Source organism: Thermobia domestica, chromosome 4 (genome assembly GCF_964235325.1).
Source record: "Thermobia domestica chromosome 4, izTheDome1.hap1.1, whole genome shotgun sequence".
Lineage (NCBI taxonomy): Eukaryota > Metazoa > Arthropoda > Insecta > Zygentoma > Lepismatidae > Thermobia > Thermobia domestica.
This window is the reverse complement of record NC_137457.1, coordinates 260,849,645-260,863,516: the sequence shown is the minus strand read 5'-3', so window position 1 is coordinate 260,863,516 and position 13,872 is coordinate 260,849,645. Positions and strand designations below refer to the sequence as shown.

The following is a 13,872-nucleotide window of genomic DNA, read 5'->3' as shown; positions in this document are numbered from 1 at the left end:
TGTTTACTCTTTTTTGTTCTCTTTCCTTTCTACCTTATCTAATATCTTTTTCCACGATTCATGAATACTGAGTCCAACAGTTCAATTCATTGATCTCTCTTTCTCTTTTCTTCTTATCTTCTGTGCTCTTTTCCATTTTATTATACTATTTCTTCTTTCCCTATTTAATCCTTTTACGCCTTCCTAGTCTATTTTGTGTCCTCTTTCTCTCACATGTTTATAAGCTGCGTTGTTTTTTCTCTTTAATCTAAGTATTCTTTATACTATTTAATCTTTCCTTTTAATTATATTCTTTACACTTAATTCTGTACGCTATCTCTTTCTCTCTTTGTTGTACCTCACTTCCTTTTCTCCTCTTTTCTTTCAATAAGTTCAATATTCTCGTACTTCCTATTCTGCATGTTCTTATTTCTCCTTTTTTCCAACAATTTCTTAAGAATTTCACATAATTTTCACGAAGACGTTTGTAAGTCAATAAATAAGACTTCTGATATTCCATTCGTGTTTGATTTATAAAACTGACATTTCAAATACACTGATTGCGTTTATTATCAAGGTTGTGCTCGTTTGACAAATTGGTCATTGTTGCAATTTTGTATTTTAATACTTAACAATCAAATATTGTTACAATTTACAGCTTGATTCACATTTATAATATTAACCTGTATTTATTATTATTATTATTATTATTATTATTATTATTATTATTATTATTATTATTATTATTATTATTATTATTATTATTCCCTTCGTTCACTTTTTTTAAATAGTAATAGCATTTCCAAACTTCAATAATTTCCAGCCTTTCTCTCAATTCAATCTGCTATCATGTAATTTTATTTCTGTAGTTTCTCTTAATAATGTTTCATATCCATGAATGTATTTATATATAACCGACGCATTTTCAAGCAATTTTTATTATGCTTTTCTTCTTGTGAATGTTGCGCTAATTCTCACGGTGTCTTCCCACTTGCGACAGTCCTATTAGCGACAGGAACTGTTAACTGTCCTATGAGCGACCGATTCGATCTGTTAACTGCCCAATGAGTCACCGATTCGTTCATACTAAGATAATGGAAGAAGATAAGGTTGTCTCTTCTTTAAATTGTTTCATGCTAATGTGATTTAGAACCTAACAAAATGTACTATGAAAAATTTCGCTCCACCTGAATTTAATACGTGAGAATGCTCTCATTACATTAACAATCTTTTATACGTTTTTCCTAATATTATATTTTTGAATTAATTTCTATGAACACATTAACTCTATCAAGGGGAAAACTAATTAAATACTTAGAGTAGCTCCGCCTTTGTCTATGATTCTAATACAATTAAAATGTTCATGTTAAAATGATACGGAGCATAAGTTTAGATTGAATATGTTTATGGCATAAGAAAGAAATCAGAAAGAGGTAGGGGCGTCCAAGAAAATTTTCTAGGGAGATGCATCTCCATGGTTGCTGTATCACGTCTGATATATCTGGTATTCAATATACGTGGTTTGCTCTACTAAGTATACACTTTTGTGAGCCAGACGGGACGATCCCTGCCTTCCCATCGGGCGCCCATGGAAAAAAAGGTGTTCACCATTTGATTATATCAAAAAAAAAAAAAAACCTAAAAACACGGTGTATTCGAAGAAATTATTACACAAGTTACAAATCTCTCGCTGGACTTAACAGTTCGTCTAGTTATAAGGAATTATTTCAGATTGCTACACGACAAGCTTTTATGTATAAGTCAAAACAAGGGTGGAAGGCAAATTAAGCAATTAGTTTACGTTTTAGTAGCTTACAATAGGGGGGAAGATAGTTTAAAGAGTTAATTTACCTTTTGGATTGTTTAGAGTGAACTGCATTATAATTGGTGGGATTGGTTGAGAAGAGCCAATTAGATATAAGGGATCTCAAAAGCTGTCTTCTATCATTGACATTTTTGTTTCATTTTATTCATAGAGTCTTAGGAAGTCTAAAAAGTAGATAGTTGGTGAAACTGTTACACGTTTAAGTTTTTCAAAATAAAATATATTACTGTGCTTAGTGAGTAATTAGATTTGAATCAAATTAAGTACAGAAAACAGAGCTTTTTGAAGAAAGGGGATATTACAACTGGATTTTTAATAATTACATAGGAATGTGTTTTTCATGGAAATATCCCTGTTGTCTCGTTAAGTTATTTGATATGTTCTATGTCAAATCTAACTCAAAATTAAAATAAATTTTATTTGCACTCACAGTAGACGAAAAATATATTTGACGAACAGTATCACTGGCACGTACATATTTCATACCAAGGTTGTTCCGGCGCTAATAACGCCAGAGGCAAACATATTTTAGGAGAAGGAATCATATCATCTTCCATCATCTCAATGTAAATGAATCGGTCGCTCATAGGACAGATAACAGTTCCTGTCGCTAATAGGACTGTCGCTTCTGGGACTAATTCATTCTCACTTCCCCGGTTGATTTAATTGTATACATCTTATATGTTCCTCATGTCCAATCTTAATCATACACATGTTCCTCATGTACAATGTAATGTTAGTACACATTTACATGCTAGTCTAATCTAATGATTCTTAATCTTTCACAGAGAGCAGCATTTATCTGACATGTAAAAAAAAAAAGGCATAGACCTCTTTTTATTCCATACTTATTCAATAAACGACTTATTTGGTGAATTGTGAATAAAAGTTCTAATAAAACAAACACGATTGAATATAAGAAGTTTTACTTATTGAACTTCTTAAAGATTTCTGTTTCCTCTCCATTGCTCTCTATGCAATGTTGTAATGAGGACTGGTACTTCGACAATCAATCGCAAGCAACAGAGCCTCAAAAGTTGAAAGGTAACAATCTCTTGCAAGCCATTTAGTGCGCGAGCACAAAGTCTTAATGGAACAAAAGATGGAAAAGTTGGAGGTACACAACAATTGGGAAGAAGATTTACATGCTAGAATCTATAATGAAGTTGGACATGCGAATAACTTATTATTTGAAGAAAGAAAGAAAGAAAGAAAGAAACAAGGAGTGGCAAGTGAATTGAGTATCAAACCTTGTCCAACAGAATTGTCAGAGATGAGTTTTCTATTGGCCCGTCAAGTGACGTTGGACTTTCTGCTGGTCAGGTGAAGCTCCAGTATCCATCGCAAGGAAATAGTGCATGCACAGATTTTGCCACATATCTGGTGGGTGGTATTCTAGTAGAATGATGTATTTAGGGAACCAAACCAAATGTTCACTGTAGATATTTATGAGTTACACATATATACTGTCAACAGTTGCTCCGTTCTCGCTGTGTCCTGAGAGAAAACCCACTATGGAGTCTCATTTCATCAGGACTGCAAGGCAACTCATACAGACACAATGAAACAAAGTTCGCTCAGGAGCTCGCATGTCATTCCCTTTAGGCACCAGAAATTACCGCTAGAACCTCTTTCGGCTTTCACGTTACTTTGTCCGGGAATCGGAATAAGCTAATATCGAGAATCTTACTGGTGAACTCAGGTTTTATAGACAACAGAAGAAAGAAGTTCTGCGGGAGGCGGATGGTGCCGCTATTCGAAAGATTGTCATATTATAGCTTGAATATCTTTTAAAGCATGGTCAAATTGTTTCATTCAAAAGTGCACTATTTGTTTTTCACACAGCAAATTTCGGTAAGTTTATAAAGTATAACATTCTGAAATTTAACTTTGTTGTAAATTCAGCTGGAAATAAATAACGGATTTCTATCTTTTAGGTATGTATTATGCTGTATGCATTTGTCTTGTTGCTGCCGCCACAGGAATGGCAGTACTAGTTTTAAATTTACACTACAAGGGCAAAGGAGGGATGAGGGTTCCTCCATTAGTGAAAACCATTGTATTTGACTTAATAGGAAGACTAGTGTTCATCAAAACTGAGAAACTGAAGAAAAATGAAAATATCAATCAGGTAAATATTTGAATTTCTTTTACACTGAAAAAAAAAATATGTTGAAATATTTTTCATGTGCTTAGAATAAAGCAAGCTCAGAGTAAATACAAGAGAAACATAGCAAATATTCTTGAATGACAGTCACTTCCAACTACTGTAGATGCTCCATGATGTCACAGGTTTGTTGCTCGTATTCCCAGTAAGCCCTCAGGCAAAGCAGGGAGAAGGCAGCAACCTTAACGTTGATAGAAGACAAGAGCTAATAGGCAAACAAGGCGTAGTCGATAGTTTTGCAGATACACTACTCACAGATTTGCGGACACTGATAAACTTATTTCATTCCATTCCAGCTCTTCATTCCCTTCCCTTTTTTTTTCTTCCTTTTTGGCTCAAGTTGTTCTCTTTCTCCTAGCTGTTATCGTAACAGCCCAATCCTACGTCATACATTGATAAATTAGAAATGACAGTTATATGGTATATGGTATGAGTATATATGCATTAAAGGCACTTCTGCTTTTAAGCCATGAAAGTTAGCCGGTGTAAAAAGGAGAAAAGGAAAAGAGAGAGAGATGTCCCTTTGTATGCCATTGTTAGTAATTCCAAATTAATAATATTTCACTGTCAGCTTTTTATTTGTTTCAGCCTTTTTCAATGTCTTTTGAACATTAAAACGTCTAAATATTAAAATCCTTCTCTAGCTTTTCTCCCCCCCCCCCCCAATAGTCTTTTCTCCGTCGACGTACCGTTCGAAACTTGAAAGCTAACTGTTTCTACTTACTGCCTTCAGTATGTATTTATTCTAAACTATCATTATCTTGTCTTCGTCAATTTTTTACCCTAAGGCAGGCTCTAGCCTACTTACTTAGCTATTGGAGTGATTAACCCAGTAGACAAGGAATAGGGTAACCAGATCTTTTCCCCTGAAGTTCACGAAGGCCTTTGGAAAACTTAGAATCGAAGAATAAATTAAAAATTTACAACGATATTGTCTATCTTTGTAAATACTTTCTGAGTGTTGTTTATAGTTACGGGCAAAAGTGCTATTTTGAAGACACAAGCACTTAAGAAGAAGAAGAAAAAATAGAAAGAAATAATTTAAATATTTGTATCCTATCGAGAGATTTTCTTAATTTGGTTGCTATGACGATTTGTTTATCTGTTTAATGTTGTTGCTATGGTAACTGAAACATATAGATGTAATGAAGAACCATCTTTTGTACTCTGAATGTATAATATTTTAATGTGGCGAACGAGATATAAGTCGAAAGATAATAATATATATTTGAAGTGCATAACTGTGTTGAGTTATTCTAGATAATCTTGTGAACTGTATAAACATTTGGAATCAGGGAATATGTAACGTAGCTGACGAAAGAAATTAACGTTACATATTTTAATGGTGCCGTAACCGGGAACCTTGGGGATCAGTTTGAAGTGTTAGTAAACTATCCCTCAGCATCATAGATTATCTATTGCTACGAAATAAAAGAAAAATGTACAGAAGACCTACAATGAATGTGAATACAGGAGTTGAAGGTGATATTCCAGAAGTGAGACTTCAACAGATGTAATCAAACTTTTACGACAGCTAGGACAGCAAATGAATTCCATGTCACAACAGATGGAAACCAAATTGGGACGAGTGACACTAAACTTTGATACCAGATTGGAACAAGTGGCTCAGCAAATAGGACAACAAATAGATTCCAAATTTGACACCAGATTGGAACAAATGACACAACTAGGACACCAGTTGGATTCAGATTAGAACAGATAAATACCAAATTGGAAGTAACTGACAATAGGATGGAACAGATTATTCATAGGTTTGCATTGGTGAGAAGTACTGTTGACGTACTCGAAATACAAGTCAACGAACATGCCAATCAACTTCGAAGACTGCAAGAAGAGATTCATACTATTAAAGAGAAAATCAGTGCGGCCAACTGTAATCCTGATCCTGCCTTCAATGTTGTATATGATGAACATAGGAGACCAGAGTTATGGCGTTCGTCAAACCATACCAAAAATAAATGGATGCAATTAGTTGAAAAGCTAGTTCCTTCGGAAGTCTTATCTAAGATTAATATCGATAATATCGAAGTTTCAGATTGATCATTAGTATAAGCAATTCTTTATTGTGTGATCTTTTTGTGATACTAATTACTTCTTGTTTTGTTCACTTTGAATGTTATGATTTCTTTGTAATTTTTACTTCGTTTACATTCTATGCAATTACATCTATGCATCGATACAAATATTGTCTATCAAGTTTATGCTAACTATGTCCGAAGAAATGAATGAGGTTATGTTGTATTTCAGCTTATACCAACTTTATTGTTAATGTGTATAAATGGCATTGAGTTAAAGAGTCTATTTAGTACCTAAAAATAACCAACAAATTTGTCATATTTTGAATGTCCTTCTCGTCGGTAATTTTATAGAATTAAAATAAAATTGATTACTAAATAAATATAAAAATGATGAGATAAAATTAAAATAATATATTATTTTATGAATTGTAATTTTTATATATATGAAGGCTATTCAAAAAGTAAGGCAACAGTTGTATATGAAATGTCTAACGGTCCAGGATTCTTTCTTTAATTGTGATCAATTTAAAGGAGTCCCATAGTTCGGGAGCCATTATACAACGATAATGTCTGTAAATACTTTCTGAGTATTGTTTATAGTTACGGGCAAAAGTGCTATTTTGAAGGCATAAGCACTTAAGAAGAAGAAGAAGAAAAATAGAAAGAAATAATTTAAATATGTGTATCCTATCGAGAGATTTTCTTAATTTGGTTGCTATGACGATTTGTTTATCCGTTTAATGTCGTTGCTATGGCAACTGAAAAATAGAGATGTAACGAAGAACCATCTTGTGTACTCTGAATGTATAATATTTTAATGTGGCGAACGAGATATATGTTGAAAGATAATAACATATATTTGAAATGCATAACTGTGTTGAGTTATTCTAGATAATCTTGTGAACTGTATAAACATTTAGAATTAGGGAATATGTAACGTAGCTGACGAAAGAAATTAACGTTACAAATTATCACTAAGGATACTACACATACAAGAACTGAATATTCATGGATGTATTACATAAACTTTCACCCGCACACATCAAGTTATATTCCTATACAAACCATTGTTACTTCTTATGTAAGTATCTTGTTTTCTTTAAGAAAAATCTGTTATTTATCAGAAATATTCCATACGTTGAACCACTACTAGGACTAGGACGGAATCAAATGTTTTTATAATACTATTTTAGATACTTACATATAGACAAATCTCCTGTAATATAATATAAATTGTAACGTTCTTCCTGTATACGGGTAGGTAGAGCTTTGGTAGAGCAAATTATAGTCCAGAATCGTTTCCCACTAACGGTTTTTATTATAAAATCCACTATAAACAGTATTTTACAAGAATAGTACAATAATGTAAATTCTCTAATATAAGATAGGAATAGCGTCCCTTCGACCAGACCTTGACAAGGATCCCTCAGTAGCGAACTACGTGAGGAGGTGTAGAACACTCGCTGCTCCACTGCAAACAAAGAGGAGTTAGGCTCCCGACAAGGCTCCACTGCAAGCAGAGAGGCTTAGGTTCCCGACAAGGCTCCACTGCAAACCAGGCTGGTTGTGATTAGGATTCTCTGCTGCTCCACTGCAAGCAGCAAGAGAAATAAAGTCTCCTACAAGACTCCACTGCAAGCCAAGAGGAGAAGGCATCGTTAGCTCCACTGCAAGCTAAGGCTTTCGGTTATTGTAGGTGCTTCCTAGACTTCACTGCAAGCTCAGAAAGTGGATTTGATCAATAGAAACTGACGGCTGTCCATGGAATCCTCTGTTATATAAGCGTTCCGGGAGGCGGTGGCTCTGCTGTTCCTACGTTGTCACATGATTGTAGGTGTCGCTGATGTCTCTCTTGTCTGTAAGTTGTAGTACTCCAACGTAAGGTGCACATGGTTGTTATTTATAAACAGGAGCACGTGTAGAATGTTTGTAAGCACAAGCACATGGTATATTACACTATTAACTAGTTCAGAAATATTCCAGACATTCTAATAACATGCTAAGGATTTCTAATAATTGGTCTAGTTACGTACTTATTCAATTACTACGTGAACTTCCGAGCTATGAACTTTCCCGTGAAGTTTTTGTTAGGGAAGTTAAAAACGGGAGACAGAAAAATAAAAACATCAAGGGAGGAAAAACTTACCAGGTCCTCAGCACTGTTCTACCCTGGTAAGTCTATTCCTTTTTTCTATATTTTTCTGTCTCCTGTTTCTATCCCCCATGACCAAGACTTCAGAGGAGAGTCAAAAACTCGGAAGTGCAAGTAGTATTCACGAATTGCACAAACCTGTAAATAGAATGATAGTTACTCGTAAGTAATATTTGATTCGCATTATACGTATAAGAACTTGTTGACAATTTTACTTATTTATGAAATAATTCATAAGTATTTCAAGGAATGACAAAGTGTGGGAACTGAACTGGGGTATCTGATTTATCGTGCCGTTCACCCTGAGCAGCTACTGATTTTTCTACCCTGAGACCTACTGTCTGTTCACACATTCCGACCACATGGAGTGTACCACAACTGTTATACTTGGAAGCAAGAACATTTATAATGGTTGAACATGGTATCATACGAGAAAATGAAAATGGAGCAGTGTTTTTACTATTAATTTCCTCCGTCTGGAAAGTAATGAAAAAAGAAAACCAGTAAACAACAGTAAACAGTGACAAGTGAATTATTATTATTAACATATGTCTATTTCTAGTGACAAGAAGATTTTTGCTTCGCATATTTTTAAAATTCTTTTTAAGCATTTTTACCTCTCCATAATTTATTTCCTATAGTTTAAATCCTTTTCGAAGTATGCTTAGGCTGAAGATGGAGACGATGTTCTTCGGAAGTACTTCCTAGTGATGTGGTTTGTTTCTTGCGGTGACTATTAGCCTTTTACTTACGTTATTTCCAGAAAATATAGTCCTTTGATGTAACGATAAACAGTAGTAGTAGTAGTCGTAAATTACAAATTCAGTTGAAAGAATAAATAAATAAATAAAAACATATGACTATATACTTATCTTTAAAAGCAATACATTTCGAAGATAACCATCATCATCCGACACATAACACTGAAATTTAACTTGCATTGGAAAAAAAATCATTAATGAAACATTGGTATTATCTTATTGTATGTGTTAAGTAAATAATTTGCCATTATATCATCTCTTCCATTATGCGTGTTATGATAATTAAAGAGGCAAAATTTTTCTATATTTATCAGGACAATCCAACAGTTCCTCCTCTTCAACTTTCTGTGACCAAATACATGGGCGAACTTCGACCTCGAATGTTCCATGTTCGATCAAATCAAGCAACTAACAGAAATAATTTCTGGCATGAAGAGAACTTTGCGCACTTAAACCAAACCTATGCTTCAGACAAAGGTATGTTTGATTTCCTCTCTGAGTTTTTTTTTCTTTCTTTCTTTCTTTCTTAAGTTTTTATGCACATTATTTACTTTAGTATGTTATATACAACTAGGAATATAACAATATATTTTCCAGTTAAGGGAAGTATACTGCACATTAAAAAATGTGTGGAATTTTTAAAGGTTTCCTATAACTTATCTACATATAAGGTTGGTCATAAGTCTTTCAATATTTTCACAACCCAAACAACAGGCGTGTGTATATGACGTGATTGACTGTAAGTTCAAGATTAAACTGGCACAAGAGGTAGTGTTGCAAGCAGACTATTTAGCATGGAGACCACCGTTCTGTCAATATCTTCAGTCAGTTTTTAGTGGCAGTGACGATTAAGTACTCAACAATGTCTATACTTGAACTGTCACTGTATGAATTCGAACTGGGGCGAAACGTTATTTCTTTGTCATACGAAAGGTGAAGGTGTAGTGAACCACAGCACAGCAACTCGTTGATTTTCGAAATCTGAGGCAAGTTGTAAAAATGTTGAAGATCAGCCAAGGTTTGGCCGCATCAGAGTGATAGATTCTCAGGTCATAGAACACACAATTGAGGAAAATTCATCCACCAACACACGACATTTTCAAACCATCTCTATATGTCCCAGTCCATTGTAGTGAGTCACCTTCCTGAAATCGAGAAAACTATCACGAGCTGCTGCATTATGCCATGAGTTAACTCCAGCTCAGGCCTAGATGTGTGAAGTGGGAAGTGGATGTGTGCTGCTGCAAAATCGCGTTTCCATATACGACGAAAAGTGGGAATCTTTCCGAAAATCGAATGTGCAAATACAGTGGTTGAGTACGGGCCAACTTCTAGAACCAGTTATCAAGCAGGGTCGTTTCAAGCATAAAATCATGCTCTATATGTGGTGTAATTACGAGGGGATAGTTTACTTCCAGTTCCTATCTAACGGTCGTAAATTCATTAACGACCTTGAATCCGAACAGTTGGAGCAGATGGATGCTCTACTACCCCAAGAACATCCTGCAACCGAAAGTGCACCGTGTTTCAACAGGATGACGCAAAACCACATTCGGCTCGAAAAACACAAGAAAAAATACAGGAACTTAATGGCATCGAACTAATTCGACAATGCCACACCCGAGATATACTCCTGATTTTACCCCTTTGAATTACTACCTGTTTCGGTGCATGGCGCACATCCTGAAATCACGATACTTCACCAACCAGCAGGTGAAAACAGCAGACTTCTTTGCTTCTCAGAGTAAGACATGGTATGGATGTGGAATCGAGGAACTGGTAGGAAGATGGCTGCAGACAGTCTAACACTAGAGACTATACTGTGAATGTTAATCTGCTTGCATTGTATGGTAATAAATACAATTAGGTTGTGTATCAGAATATGGCAAGACTTACGACTTGATCTTGTAAACAACTTCATCAAAGTATATTTTTATATTATTTACATCTTTCCTTGTATTTTATATTTTTCTCTTTTACCTTATTTCTTCGTAAATCTTCTGCCTTTCTTTTACCTTGCCTTTTATCTTTTGTACCCTTTCTTGACTCTATTATGTTAACTCACATGTCAGTTATCAGCTGTTGCTTGTTCTTTTGCTGCTCACAGCTCAGAGCATTGTTGATTATGGACAGACATTCAGCTGTAATTACCTTATGAGGGCTATACTGTAACTGCAGCTCGCAGACGAATGGGTATCCCGGCCGCTACAGCCAGGTGATTGATTCGGCAGTTTCGTACTACAGATCAAACTGGTAATTTATGATCTCATGGTCGTCTTCAAGTACCCATCAAGGCGGAAGATGCGAGATTAGTAAACGGAATTGGTTAGACCCACTAAGGACGTCTAGACAGCTAAGGGAAGTTTCTCACTTTGCTGGTAGTAAGCAGACAGCTCTGCGAAGACATCGTCAAGCTGGGTTACGTCGCCGTGAAGAAAAAACTCTCAGACGAACACAAAATTTACCGTCTCACGTTTGCACATGCGAATGTGGGTCACAATTGGGAAAACTTAGTTTTCTCAGATGAATCTATATTCACAAAATCGAATGAGGAATGCCATTTTATGTATCGTCCAAGGGGCACCCGATATGACAATGGATATGTGACTGCATGCAATCGCAGTTTTATGTATCTATTTCATATTGGGGTTGGATTTCCAGTAGCGGTGCAAGACAGATTCGCAGAACTGAAGGGCACCTGGATAGTGCTCAGTACTTACACATGACGAGTAACGTCATGGTGCCATTACTACTAAGAGACATCGGATGGCACTCAATTCCAACTGGCAAGGAAATTCAGTATGCCATTATATCCTCCTCAGACCTGACCTTGATTTGTGGTCCCTCAAGCGACAATCAGTTTTCCGCCAGTTGCCACCTGAGACCTATCCACTGCTGGTTAGGGATGACCACAGTTGACCAAAATTGAACAAAATAACTTCATTTGCATATATAGCAACGGGAATCTTGAAATAAAACCCAAATATAACAATTCGTTTTTCTTCGGGTCTGAGGAGGATATTGTGGCTTCATGTGTTCGACACTGACTGACTATGCAGATATACATAACCTTGATGTACCATTAGAATAAATGTTTCAACAAACATGAAAAGTATTTGGAAAACTTATCTGTACCAAGATCACACTATTGTTTATATGTTCAAGTTGAACACTGCGATGAGTTACTTATTAAATCATGATGGTAAATTTCTTCCCTTACTCATTGATTCTTGTTTAATTTCTACGAAAATAAAAATGAAATAATGGCATTTGTGCCGTATCGCCGGACCACTTTGAAAACTATATATATATATAAAAAGCACAAAAGTGTAATGCATTCGGTTATATTTTGTTGGATTAAATTAAGTTATGTTATATTACGTTACATTAGGCGTGCAGCATTACTTTAATACGGATCCATAGTATAAGTATTAGTAGTAGTAGAAGTAGGAGTAAGAGTAGTAATAGTAGTAGTAGGAACGGGTTAGAAGCCCGGCAGGGGTTGGTTGGATACTGTTCTCGACATGAAATGGGCAAATTAAGGACTTGCCAATTTTTTTCTGTACATTTTACGATTTCTGGATCCGTATAGTAAAACAAGTGTACCTCTCCGCGAAATAGTCCAACCGTCTCCACATACAGTGCCGCTAATAACATCAAAAACAATCAACAAATACAACCACTTTCTTCTAACTTTTACTATTCCCCTTACCTCCCTTGTACTCATTCTTTCTCATAAACTTAAATAAATTCTCCAAATGACCCGGTAAATTTCCTAAAATTGGTCCGGCGATAGGCACTTAACCCGAAATAATTGCGACATTAAAAGATGTTTTAGTAGTAATAGTACATATAACAAGCCTTTTACAGGAACAAAATATTTAATGAAACTACTTTCTATTATTATATCATTTTCATTAAACAGATCATAGAACAACTACGGAACGCTGTCTTTTGGATCTACTGCAAGAAACAAAGAAGAGATTGGATGAAATTGAAACCAGACGATTAGAACAAGAAGTCCAGGATGAAATTGTTAAGGAGTGGCACCAAGTGTCACGAGTCTGTGATAGATTCCTTCTCGTTATATTCTCAACTATGAGTCTTGTCACTAGCCTATGTATTTTATTTTCCTCGCCTTACTTTCCTTAAACGAGAACTTTTGCTTGCTTGTTTTGTAAGTATGCGTGTCTCGAGATGTTACCACACTGTAATTTAGATACAAGTTTGTTAATAATAAAATTATACAAAAAAAGCAAGAAAAATGTTATTTTCTTTTATACATTTTAATGGTTTCAGTGATATAACCACATAGTTAGAAAGAGCTTACCTCCCAAACAGGTTTGAAGCCCATCAATGTTAACCAAGGAAGATACAACTTAAAGACGTTTCCTAGTTTCAGTACTATTACCAGATCATTAGAGGAAGCTTACCTACCAAACAGGTTTCTAGCTCATCAATCTCAGTCAAAGAAAATATTGCCTAGAAACTTTTCCTAGTTTCAGTGGGATCACCAATTATTACATGGGGCTTACTTACCAAACAGGTTCGAAACCCATCAATCTTAACCTAAAGATGATATAACATACAAGTTTCCCCTAGTTTTAACGGCATTACCAGATCATTAGTGGGGGCTTACCTGCCAAATAGGTTTCTAGCTCATCAATTTCAGTCAAGGAAAATATTGCCTGGAAACTTTTCCTAGTTTCAGTGGGATCACCAATTATTAAATGGGGCTTACTTACCAAACAGGTTTGAAACCCATCAATCTTAACCTAAAGATGATATAACATACAAGTTTCCCCTAGTTTTAACGGCATTACCAGATCATTAGTGGGGGCTTACCTGCCAAATAGGTTTCTAGCTCATCAATCTCAGTCAAGGAAAATATTGCCTGGAATCTTTTCCTAGTTTCAGTGGGATCACCAATTATTACATGGGGCTTACTT

General features: G+C 35.3%; 2 protein-coding genes across 2 annotated transcripts in view; one reads left to right on the top strand and one right to left on the bottom strand.

Moving 5' to 3' along the window:
* LOC145684032 (uncharacterized) overlaps positions 1-13,872 on the bottom strand; it is a 271,555-nt gene that overhangs the window by 212,760 nt on the left and 44,923 nt on the right. The window lies entirely within an intron of this gene.
* Positions 3,744-13,075, top strand: LOC145683598 (uncharacterized). The gene is made up of 3 exons (XM_081754939.1): positions 3,744-3,935; positions 9,238-9,400; positions 12,849-13,075. Exons 1-3 carry the CDS (start codon positions 3,744-3,746, stop codon positions 13,073-13,075), a joined length of 582 nt encoding a protein of 193 aa, XP_081611065.1.

Bases quoted from the DNA above. Each gene is read 5' to 3' on its own strand.
- LOC145683598 (XM_081754939.1), top strand. From the start codon at position 3,744: ATGTATTATGCTGTATGCATTTGTCTTGTTGCTGCCGCCACAGGAATG. The intron at 3,936-9,237 runs GTAAATATTTGA...TATATTTATCAG, and splicing joins AAAATGAAAATATCAATCAG to GACAATCCAACAGTTCCTCC. The intron at 9,401-12,848 runs GTATGTTTGATT...TTCATTAAACAG, and splicing joins AACCTATGCTTCAGACAAAG to ATCATAGAACAACTACGGAA.